The 12,803-nt window shown below is 40.4% G+C and overlaps 1 protein-coding gene across 1 annotated transcript; it reads left to right on the top strand.

Annotated features, from left to right (window-relative positions):
- The first annotated feature begins 646 nt into the window (after positions 1-646).
- HRG (histidine rich glycoprotein) lies at positions 647-10,476 on the top strand. The gene is made up of 7 exons (XM_079101476.1): positions 647-904; positions 2,576-2,689; positions 3,573-3,663; positions 4,949-5,115; positions 6,264-6,344; positions 8,086-8,187; positions 9,233-10,476. Exons 1-7 carry the CDS (start codon positions 689-691, stop codon positions 10,121-10,123), a joined length of 1,662 nt encoding a protein of 553 aa, XP_078957602.1. The 5' UTR covers positions 647-688; the 3' UTR covers positions 10,124-10,476.
- The last annotated feature ends 2,327 nt before the right edge of the window (positions 10,477-12,803 follow it).

The following is a 12,803-nucleotide window of genomic DNA, read 5'->3' as shown; positions in this document are numbered from 1 at the left end:
CACACAATAAGAAAGTGACAGAGCTAGCGTTAGAAATTTACATCTGACTCCAAGGCCACAGTCCATTAATCATACTATTCTACCTAAAGTCAGTTCCTTGTATGATGCTAACTGTTGAACATGTTACCTAGGATTCTGCTGGTTGAGGCTGGGATTGAAGTTCAGTGGTAGAGCGCTTGCTTAGCATGTGGGAGGCACTGGGTTTGATTCGCAGCACTGCTTTTAAGTAAGTAAATAAAATAAAGGTCCATTGAAAAACAACAACAACAAAATTCTACTGGTCTCATTCTACTGAGTTTTAGTGCCATAATTCAAAGAGGGGCTGATGGTGGAGACTTCCGGCTGAGTTGCCAGGCTAAATTACTTTAGCCCAAACCTCACCCCAGGTACCCACATTGGCAGTGTATAAGGTCAAAAATAGACTTTGGATCTGAGACCTACTAAAAATATCCAGATTTATGTAGATAATGGTTTTACCTGCTCACCAGTGGCATGTCTCAACTTTCTGTCCCCAGAACCCACTAATCATTTACAGATTGTTGACATGTATTTGAACCAGGGGTCAAGGTGAATATCTCTAGTTACACAACAAAAATGTATAAAGACTTTGTTTCATCAGTTGTGTGTGTGTGTGTGTGTGTGTGTGTGTGTGTGTGTGTGTTTCAGATGTCTGTATAAATTCTCTGCTATGGTAGACCACAGCAGGGAATGGTGTAGCAAAATGAAGGTGCTCACTGCGGTACTGCTTTTGATCTCACTGCAGTGTTCATGTGCTGTGAGTCCCACCGACTGCAATGCTGTCGAGCCCGTGGCTGAGAAAGCTCTAGACCTGATCAACAAATGGCGACGGAATGGCTATCTTTTCCAGTTGCTGCGGGTCGCTGATGCCCACTTGGACAGAGTGGTGAGAAATCGCCAATGGCAGAGCTGAGCTCGGAGACCATGCACCAGGGCAAATGAGACTCTAGCCCCTAAGCCTCCTGCTTTGCACAACAAATGGCTTCAGTCAGGGTCTTTTGTTTAGTTTCTGTGGCTGCTCTAGATTGTTTGTTTTTCCTTCAAACTCAAGTTTGTTATTGGTGTAGATTAACTAGGGATCAATCTGTAAGTACTTAGAAGCAGTATGCAAATTACTTCAAGAGAAAAACCAGAATTAACTGCAGGCCTTGCCCTTGAGGAAATAACAATCTTCTGACGCACATAGGCAAACTGGGTAACAAAGAATGTATTTAATGATCAAGTGTAGATTGGAGCACTTCCGTGAAAGGAGATCTTCTTAAGATTGGGTGGAGAAGGCTTCAGTTGAATTCTGAGAAAGGTAGGATGTGAAAAGAAGAGACCTGGAGAAAGAATTTCAGGGGAATTCCAGGCACATTACCCTCCATGTGGGTAGGAAAGAGGGAGTAAATGAATAAGCCAGGCAGGGCAAGTGGTGTGACCCGGAAGTTCTGTGTGGGCCTGAAGAAGCCAGAACTCAATGTGAAGTTAGAAGAGAGACTGTGCTTATCTTGAATCCAAACAAGATGACTGCCTTCAGTTAGATTATATCTGAAATTGGAGTGAACTGATGAACTGATAAAGAGTATTGGAGAGCTGCTGAAGTTCTTGCAAAATATGATAACCTACCTGGAGTAGACTGAATCAGAGGCCACCATAGACTACTACAGGGGTTTAAGGTATTAGGGAAGTGCTGAAGTATGCAGAGAATAGGAATACAGGAGTTAAGCAATTTAATGTCCATCACAATAAGCAAATTATGTCATTAAGTAATTTAATGACCAGCAGTTCCATTCTAGAATCTTTGCCATATGTGGAGGGCACAGATGATGGCATGGTGGTACCACTCTGAGGGTGGCAGTATGTGTTTATGTCAGTGGCATGGAAAAGAGACCACATGGGCCTGGGGAGATGTAGCAGGTGACAGGGACAAGAAAGGGACAAGGAACTCAGAAGCTATTTCATGTATTCAGGAATGAGGAAAGGATGGTCAGACTCAGGTAGTGGGAATTAAAGCAAGAGAAATGAGAATACATGAGAACATTTCAAAGAAAGAATATTTATGGCCTGGTTTTTGTATAGCCTAAGTAAAGCAAAGCTGATCGCCCATTTAAGCTAGAACCTAAAGCAATAAATAATTAAGGACTACTGACAAGACAGTTGAGAGAGGCAGCTGAATCTGTAAGAGAGAAAGTTTACTTAGCTTAAGTTGAAATCAAGGTCCGAAGTCCAGATTGAGGAAGAGAGCTGGGTGAGAGGATACTACCACTAATACCGATTGCACGTGGTGACACACACAGTTCTAGGCTTGTGTCTACACTTCCTCCCACTCAACACTGCCATTCACTGATGATTTTTTAAAGTTTGGGGTCAGAAGAAACCTTATGACCAGTTGAAAAGAATATTTGGATATAACTATTGAAGCCATTTATCCAAATAGATTGCTCAAATGACACAGAGGGAGGACATCTGGAGATAAGCAGGAATTCTGTTTAAGAGATAAAGAGATTGTTTTTATTTTAAAAACCTCCTGGGCTCCCTCATCTGACTCACCTGTTTCTTTTTTGGCATTCCTCAGGGATCCACAGCTGTCTATTATTTAGTCTTAGATGTAAAAGAATCTGACTGTTGGGTCCTGTCCAGGAACCAGGAGGACTGTATGCCAGCTGAATTTAGACGGCCATCTGATACAGTAAGTAAACAGGGTACGATTCCCCTCTTATCCTTCTTACCTCCTCTCTACTCAGCTTACACAGGGAAACCATGTGGCTTGGCTAACCTGGAAAAGAGTAAGAGCAGCTCTGCCTTGGGACTCATGAAGATTATGTTTACCTTGAGTAATATTCTCTAGAGAGCCCTTCATGGGAACCCAGGGCAAGATAAGTTAGCAAGGCTTGTGACCCCTTGGGATAGTATGAGCAGCTGTGAGTCCCTAACATCCCTAGACTTTAGTCTCTTCAACTGTAAAATAAGAGGAAGGGCTTGGAATCCATAGACTCAAAGGTCCTTTCCAGTCTTCACAATCTGCAAGTCCATGGAGCTATGAACTTGTAAATGTATCCCATGAAGATGGATCCCATCACCAGGAATGGTCAAAAGGGTTTAGTTGCAATGAGGAAGGGGGTCTTGCTGTGCACATTGGATGTGGATACTGAGATACCAGGCTCTTGGTCTCAGGTGGAAAACACAAAGATGAATAAGCACAGATAAAAGATTTCATTTCCAAAAAATGAAAGGTTTACACACCTAGGAGTCAGTGCTTTTTCCTTCAAAAATGTTTGGGAAAGGGTCATGATCCATTCAAACATCTTCTCCTTCATTCTTCTAAGGATTTTGGGTTCTAATAGTATGCAGCACACAGAAGCAAGCTAAGAAAATGCAGGGTTTGAGACAGGATTTGATGAAGGAAACTCCAAATACAATTTTTTGTGTGTGGTCTGAGGATGGAACCCAGGGCTTTGGTGCGAGTCTAAATGCAGTTTAAATGGATAGCAGGAGTATGTGGCTTCCCCTTCATGTTCCCTCATAAAGGATGGTGGTATACAGTGACTCAAAACCCTTTTCCCTTTTTACAGGTGATTGGACAATGTAAGGTAATAGCTACAAAATATTCAAATGAATCTCAGGACCTCCGAATGAATGACTTTAACTGCACCACAAGTTCTGGTATGGTAATCTGTTAAATTGCTAATAAATTCCAGATTAATGTAGAACTCAGTCATACAGTGGTATTTATCATATTAATACCATGATGATCAGAAAGGATCCCTATCCTCATGGTATCCATTATTATTCATTCTCCTGAGAGTAGAAGGAGGACAGTTTTTCCCTGTTACTGGTACATCTTCCTTTTTAAAAAATTCAATACATAAAAATAGAGATTTACAAGAGAACATATAGCAACATTGTGGAGACATAGGCTCTTGGGGTCAGACTTGCTTGTGTTTGAATTCCAACCTCATCATTTACTAGTTGTGTGGTTTTGAGGCAAATTATTTAACCTAAGATTTTCTCATTTTAAAATAGAGATAATAGTAATATTTGTTGTTAGGATTCTTATTAGAATACAATAAAAATGGTCTATGTAATATGCTTTGTGGAGCACTTAGCACTCATAAGTATTGCCTTCAACATTTGAAAGTCATGTATTACTCTACAGTTTACACAGTGATTATTTATAAGTAATCTCATTCAACCTCATCGAAGATTATGAAATAAAGATGGTGTTGCTTTCTATTTTAGAGATAAAATAATTTAGGCAGAGGTTCAATGACATGACCTTGGGAACAGTCAAGAAGTGATGAAGACATGACTATATTAACCACGATACTCTAAAGTCCATGCTCTTCATATTATTTTTCAAAAAGAATTATCACAGAATGCATTTTAAAATGCTAAATCTCTTTTGCAGAGGGTGCTGGGGATTGAACCCAGGGCCTGTGCTTGATAGGCAAGTACTCTATGAGCTGAGCTATATCCCCAGCCCCCGGAATCTCAACTTGATTCAAGTATATCACAGTGGATCACTTCTGCAGGATGTTGTTTAAACAAGGACCAAGCTCTATCTTCTCTCTCTGGGCCAAACTGTTAAAAACAAGGACAAGCTCTATCTTCTCTCACTGGGCCAACTTTATTTAGGAGGCTTTTTTACTCCTTGGCAAAGACAGGAAGAGTCATTAAAATATCTGCACTTTATGAGTGGTGGGGCATCATGAATAGTGGTCACAATAGGGACCTGAGTTAGAAAAATCAGAAAGGAAGATCAATGGTTTAGCTCAGCTGCTGATTGACTAATTGATCTTCAACAAGTTACTTAGTTTTTCCAACCCTGGATTTGCCTGGGTATAAGATGTTAGTAGTGTTACTATGCTTTTATGTACCATATTGAATCCTAACATTGGCATCTCTGTTTCCCACTTGTAATTACAATATTGCCATCTTCTTTCTCTAGTCTCTTCAGCATTGGGCAATAGCAAAGACAGTCCTGTAATCCTGGATTTCTTAGAGGATACGGAGCTGTACAGAGAACAAGCTGACAAAGCCCTTGACAAGTACAAAAGCGAGAACAATGACTTTGACTCTTTCAGAGTGGACCGAGTAGAGAGGGTCGCAAGAGCGGTGAGTCTCCACTATGTCCAGCTAGAGTATAAGGACCCAGGCACCAACCTGGCAGGCAAGAACTGCTGACAACCCTCTCCACCTGCCTCCAGTGGACTAACTGCCCTTGAAGCAGTGGCAGATCCTTTGGTGCGGTAATAGACGCAGCGGGTCCCAAAGAACTGCTCTTCTGCAAGGGTTTTATTTTTGGGGAGAGGCAGAACGAGAAGGTAGATAATCTGAAAGAGAGGAGAGAAAAGCCAAAAAGAGAGGAGGTCAAGAGCATATTAGGGTTAAGTGAATTAACTCAAACATCCAATTTAGTCTTCTTATGTTATGATAGAAAACCTGAGGCTCAGAGAAAACGGTCCGATGACACTTGGTGTGTCTAGGGGGAGAGACAGTTACCTGCCTCACAGTACACAGGACTCAAGTGTCCTTAACACCCGAGGTTGTCTTGAGGAGCAGCTGGTTGATAATTGGCTAGGCATTTCAAAAATGAAAAGTTAAATGTGATTATGATGTCACACCCACAATGGAATGCATTAATGCAATTTCGAAAAATATGTGTTAGACCAGAGGCACTGGAAAGAGTTCAAGACATATTCCTAAGACAAGCTGTAAGTTCAATACCTAGGTCTCCATGGATATGTGGGAAAAGACTAGGAGAAATACACTCAAAATAGATGGCAGTGGTCCCTTTGAAGAGAGACTGGGGTGCAGCAAGAGTGATTTTTTCATACTGCACTTGATTATGTCTGCATATTTGAACCCTTATAGTGAAATGGTGTTCACCTTATCACTTATGTGATACTTTATTTTTTTTCTGTGCTATGGATAGAACCCAGAGTGTGGCATATGCTAGGCAAATGCTCTATCACTGAAGTACATCCCCAGACCTTTTAAATCTTATTATATTTTGAGATAGAGCCACACGAAGTGGCCTTAAACTTGTGATCCTCCTGCCTCAGCCTTCTAAGGAACCTGGATTACAAGTGTACAACACTTTGCCCAGCCTATGTAATACATTTTTAAAAGGTGAAAAACCATAAGAAAAATATCACTGATTTGTGATTTTAAGCCTGATAGTATCTTACAATATATTGGAAAGTTACTGTTTTCTTTTTCTTTTTTGGTTCCTGAAATTATGTTGCTACTGTTTGTTCTAGAAAGGAGGGGAAAGAACCAAATACTATCTGGACTTCTCTGTGAGGAACTGCTCCACACAACATTTCCCCAGACACCCTAAAGTGAGTATAATAAATGTCTGTGAAATGTTAAGTGTCATCTAGAGAGTTCTTGCACCCTGCTAGGCAGTCTTCTAAGTGCTTTACACATTAACTTATCAAGACACTATGCTATGAGGTAGAAAATCTTTGTCTCTGATTTGCAGATGGGGAAACTGAGGCATAGAAAAGTTAAGCAAATCATGAGAAAATGACTTTAGAATATACATGGTATATAACTAAACCTAAAACAGAGTTTTTAACCTGTTAGAATTAAAGGTTTAACTAAAACTAACAACCAGTTTGTATTAAGACCCCCTATACCATAAACTCTCACTCATTATACCATAAACTCTCCAATGCATTGACACCCACAGGAATTGCATTTGACAAGTGAGGAGGTAACAGGTTCAACAAAGGCAGGGTCTTGCCAATATCTGCAACCAAGCTGAGACTATAGTCCTAGTTCTTCTCATGCCCAGTCTAGTGGGATTTTTTTCCCTAATCAATTACAAATTAATCTGTATATCTACTAGAGAATCTTATTAATGATACCTAACATTGCTTGGTATTTACAGTTAATAAACACCCCTGCATATATCATTATCTTGTGGGGGCTTTGTGATAACCTACTAGGGCAAGTGGGCCTAGAATTTCAACCACTTACCTAAGGGCACTTAGCTAGAAAGTGGACACAAGAATTTAATTCTGATTTCAAGTCCAGGATTTTTCTGAGGTTTAGTAACACATTCTCTCTCTGGTTGGAAGGAAGGAAGCATTTGTTATTTCCTTTTCTAACTGCTCAAAATTTTGACCAGAACCCACTTTATATTCCTGCTTAGTGGTCACCAGAAAAGATGCTTCCCTCCTCTATCCAAAACCTCAGTTATCATTGTGTGAGCAATAAAAGACCAGTACAGAATGAAGAAAGTTGGTGATTAGAAGTTGGTGATACTATCACTCTGATTTTCTAAATCCTCTCACAATCTGTGAGTAGATAGTATCATACTTGTTTTATAGTCCTGAGTTTCAGAAATTTGTGTAAACTCATGAAACTCACACAAATAGAAAATAGTGAAACCAGGATTAGCACAGGCCTTACTCCAAAACCATACTCCGATCCTCACTACTTTTAATAGTTTGTTTGGTTTTTTTGTTTGTTTGTTTTCTAGAGAAGAATAGTAAACTTGTCCTAGTCTAGCTTTGAGGCTGGACTTCAGGGACTTTGGAGCATAGGACTAGCCAGTTCAGCCCTCCTGCTTAGGATGGGATCAGCAGACCCTTTACCTTGACAGGGTCCTTGCAAACCTGTCTTTATACTGGCTCCCACCTTTCTAACACTTTTAAAGAATCAGTTAAAGTTACACAAATTTATCTTCTAAGCCATTCCTCATTCTCTCTAGGCACTGGCAACTCAGATCGTCAGTGCAGAAGTGTTGACCTAAAGAAAAATCAGCAATGTCATGAGCAATTACACACACATGAGGAAGCCCCCAGTGCTTGTGACTGCTCATGAGGGAGAACTTGCAATGAAATCTTTTGCACCCTGTGCTTTCCCCATGGGTAGACTAGGAAAGACTGTTAAACAGCTGGTGGGGATGTCTGATAATATTACTACCCTGATTTTTCTAAAGCTCTTCTTCCTTCCCTGACTGTCTAGAAGTTCATAAGTCTGGTTGGGAACCTTCCCACCCCTTGAAAACACACACACACACACACACATACACACACACACACACACACCAGACTTCTCTTTCTTTTGTAGATTTTTGGATTCTGCAGAGCAGATTTGTCCTATGATGCAGGAGCCTCTGACTTGGAAGCCCCAGAAAAGCTTGATGTAACCTGTGAAGTCTTTAACTTTGAGGTGGGTTGTCAGAGGACACTTTGTCATGAACAGCAACAGATTAAATATTGTCACACACATGGTGCATTTGATCCTTAGAGGGGTGTGTGTGTGTGTGTGTGTGTGTGTGTGTGACAGAGAGTCAGAGGGACAGAGGCAGAGAGATTCCGAGAGAAAAGAACAGACCTCTGGGGAAAGCAGTAACATTTTTGGTATGACACAGAATTGAGGAGCGGTAAGATTTGGCAGAAAAGTACAATGACCGATTCAATCAACCTTAAATGAATTTAAAAATGGTCCTTATAGTTAGGATACCCAGTGCTGAGACTTAATAATTCTTAGCTTTCATTATTAGACATAGAACCTAAGAGGATTTAATCAGCCTCAAATTTATCATATGAAAGGTATATAAAATAGAATCAAAACAATATTTTACATCCATCCTAGAAATCTTAATGCTTTTTTATGAGTGAGCACAAAGATGTTCTTCATAGTAATTTTTATATTAGCAAAAAAATTAAAAAGAAAAGAAGGAAGGAAGACAAGGTAAAAAGGAAAGGTAGGTTTGTTATTAAGAACACAGCTTCATAGATTGTTTTTAGAAAGTTAAAGTCTGAATAAGGAGGAGAGTGAGGAGGCAGGTGTCCACCCTCTAGGAGTAAGGCATTTTATACCCCAAGCCTCAGAACTCGGAGGAATAAGACACTAGTTTTCCAAAGACTGGTCTACAAATGAGTGCCATTCCTTAATGTAGTTTCACCAATTTATGTTAAAGTAAGAAAAATATATTCCATCCAAAAATTATTCTTTTATGATTATCTTTCTGACTCTTGTCAAGATATCATTCCTTTTGTGAAATAAGAATGGTCTTAGTTGGCAGTTTTTGTTTGCATTTCAAATGTTGATTTGGCTAGATAAAAATTGGACACCCTTCTTTGGTATCCTACTTTTTAAATTCATTTGTGAAGTCCAAAAGTCTGGGAGTCTTTGCTCTAAGTCAAGCTAAACACCTAATTTCTCCTTTTTGTGTTACATGATGACACTCACTTTTCTGTTCTTTTACCAGGAACATAGAAACATCAGTGATATGGGACCCCATTGGGGCCCTCCCCACCACCCTGGTGGGCATGGACATTCTCCTGCCAGAGATCATCATCATCCTCACAAGCCACATAAACTTGGATTCCGACCTCCCCAAGAAGGAAAAGATAACTCTGATAGACCACCACTTCAAGAAGGAGCTTTTCCACCATTGCCCCCTCCAGGGTCAAGATGTCCTCACCCTCGTTTTGGCTCCAATGAGACCCATGGACACCCTCATAATCATAGTTCCAGTGATAAGCATCACCCTGGACCCCATTCTCATGGACATGGTCCCCATGGACACGGGCCCCATGGACATGGGCCTCATGGGCACGGGCCTCATGGACATGGGCCTCATGGGCACAGGCCTCATGGACATGGGCCTCATGGGCACGGGCCTCATGGACACGGGCCCCATGGACACGGGCCTCATGGACATGGTCCCCATGGACCCGGGCCCCATGGACACGGGCCTCATGGACATGGTCCCCATGGACCCGGTCCCCATGGCCATGATTTTGATGACTTTGGACCCTGTGACCCACCTCCCCGTGGCCAAGGTCCCCCAGACCACCATCACCATGGCCATGGCCCACCACATAAGCACTCAGGAAAAAGAGGCCCGGGTAAAGGACACTTTCCTTTCCATCGGAGACAAATTGGATCCGTACTTCAACTCCCTCCACTAAATATAAATGAAGTTCTTCCTCTTCCTGAAGCCAATTTCCCCATCTTCTCATTGCCAAACTGCAACAATCCCCTACACCCAGAGATTCAGCCCTTCCCTCAATCAGCCTCTGAATCATGTCCAGGGAAGTTCAAGAATGAGTTTTTATACCTTTCTAAGTTTTTTGCATATACATCTCCAAAATAAAATGTGATTCTTTAATGGGCAAAAGTAAATAATGTTCTGAATTAGAGCCATATGTGAAAAATTACAGTTGTTTTAATCTTACTTTCATACTCGGGATAGGGCAATATGTGGGTGTGGAAGGAATCGGTGCAAGAAGAGTCTGACAGATGGAAAGGAGGGAACAATTTCACTGCTACAAATTATAAGTTAATTGGGTCACTCCCCACTGTATCACTTGAGGCAAATCTCTAATTCTCAGAATTTTCTTCTTTCTTGGATTTAATTTCTCTAACTCTCGATTGTTAGTGCTTGTGCTATGGTTAAGCATACCAATAAGATATGTATTCTTACTTAAAGGATTATTGTAAAAGTGACCCAAATTGTCTCTTTGGGTGGTTATTTCTATTTGTTTAAATTTCCTTTTGGAAAAATAATAACTAAATTTGCTGCTATAGAGTTTAAGGAAACCCTAATTCTTTTTAAAATTAAAATAAAACACACCTTCAAGGCCTTAAAAAAATAATAATAATAATAACTAAATTCAATAATGAAGCAAAAAAACTCCCAGCTATAAATTGCAAAGAAGTAGCGGGCATGAGTTATGACCCTAAATTCGCATGCACAATAAATACCACTTTATTTTCAGAACAAATTAATTTCAGGTTACCATCCTCCTGGACTAATAGGAAACTCAATCCCAGTCCTTCCTGGAGTTGCTATACCCCACTACTTCCCACACAAAGCTGTCTTGTGTCTCAGTTCTAGAATCTCCCATAGTGATGGAGTGTTGGGGTGGACACAAGAGGTCTGATTCTTGATCATTGACTCAAGAACAAGAATCCTGGTCCCCGCTGCTAAAGCATATTCACTACCCTGTTCACATTGCTCTTTGAGGCTAATTTGTCTGCTATTTCAGTGTCAAACTAGAAATACAACAGTCTTTCACCACTACCAAAGGATGTAACTACTGAGACACACCGTGTGGCCATTCTCTTCCAGACATCTTTACTGCCTTCCAGGCTGCATTCTGAAAGCAGAGCAGCATTCTTTGGCTCAGGACTTCCAGATACCACTGCCCTTCTTGTCTCTTCTTCCCAGGCCAGGGACTCTTCTCCTAGCCTCAGACAAGTTCACTATTCATTTTTGGTGCTTTCCCTACACTCTAATCTTCTTTCGTTTCCCTTTATCCCAAATCAGAGTTCAAGAAAGTAGAAATAGGTTGATAAGACTTCAAATTCTCTCTTCCCTCCAGCCACAATGATGATTGATAAGCGAAATACTTAATAACAAATATGACACAAGAACTGACCAATCAGACCAGATACAACAACCAATCCAAACAGTTCCCAGCCATGAACAACCAGTGTGGCCATACTATACTGGTGAGCACCAGCTGAAGGTTGCCTTGCAGAATCACATTCTTCCATGGAGGTATAAACACAGGGTCAGCTGCTTGAATGAGGTCTTGAGAAAGGTGAAATTCAGGGAGTCCAAAAAATATACAGGTTGTTGCTTGTATTCTTGATAATCGCCATTCTAATTGGGGTGAGATGGAATCTTAGTGTAGTTTTGATTTGCATTTCTCTTATTACTAAAGATGGTGAACATTTTTTCATATATCTGTTGATTGCTTGTACATCTTCTTCTGTGAAGTGTCTGTTCATTTCCTTAGCCCATTTGTTGATTGGGTTATTTGTATTCTTGATGTAGAGTTTTTTGAGTTCTTTATATATTCTGGAAATTAGCGCTCTATCTGAAGTATGAGTGGCAAAGATATTCTCCCACTCTGTAGGCTCTCTCTTCAGAGATTCTTAACGATTCCTTCTAGTATTAGATATAACTTATAAGAAATAATTAATTTCCAGGCCTTGGCCGTATGTCACCTCATTCACTCCTTAAAACAACCCCATTAAAATATTATGACTTTCTGTTAGGCACAATGGTGCAGAAGAATTGCAAGTTTGAGGTGAGCCTCAGCAACTTAGCCAGATCCTGTCTCAAAATAAAATAAAATAAAATAAAATAAAAGGTTTAGGGATGTAGCTCAGTGGTAGAGCACCAGTGAATTTGATCCCTATTGCCTCATACACACACACACACACACACACACACACACACACACACACACATACACAGATATTGTGGTTTTCCACATTTTATAAGTGAGGAAACCCAGGTGGAAAGGTTATGTGACATTGACTTGCTCAGGGTCACATAGCAGTTAAGTATTAGAGCAATCCAGGAATCCAGGAATCCAGGAATCCAGGTTAGACCCTGCCAAGCACATGTTTCTACAACACTACTACAAAGTCACCATTCAGCCCACATTGACCCCATTGTCAAACTCCATTGTCAACCAGAGATCCAGTCACCACTAACAAAGACTCAATCTCTCTCTCTTTCTTTTCTTTCTTTCTCTTTCTTTCTTTCTTTCTTTCTTTCTTTCTTTTCTATCTTTCTTTCTTCTTTCTTTCTTTCTTTCTTTCTTTCTTTCTCTTTCTCTCTTTCTCTTTCTCCTTTCTTTCTCTCTCCTCTCTTCTTTTTCTTTCTCTCTCTCTTTCTCTCTCTCTCTCTTCTTTCTCTCTCTCTCTTTCTCTTTCTCTCTCTCTCTTTCTCTTTCTTTCTCTCTCTCTTTCTTCTTTTTTGGTAGAACTTAAAGGCAAGCATCTACCAAGGACTAATTCATATCTTTACCTACCCT

Source organism: Sciurus vulgaris (genome assembly GCF_902686455.1).
Source record: "Sciurus vulgaris genome assembly, chromosome: 10".
Classification (NCBI taxonomy): domain Eukaryota; kingdom Metazoa; phylum Chordata; class Mammalia; order Rodentia; family Sciuridae; genus Sciurus; species Sciurus vulgaris.
Note: the sequence above shows the minus strand (reverse complement) of the source record. Positions and strands in the feature narration are given on the sequence as shown.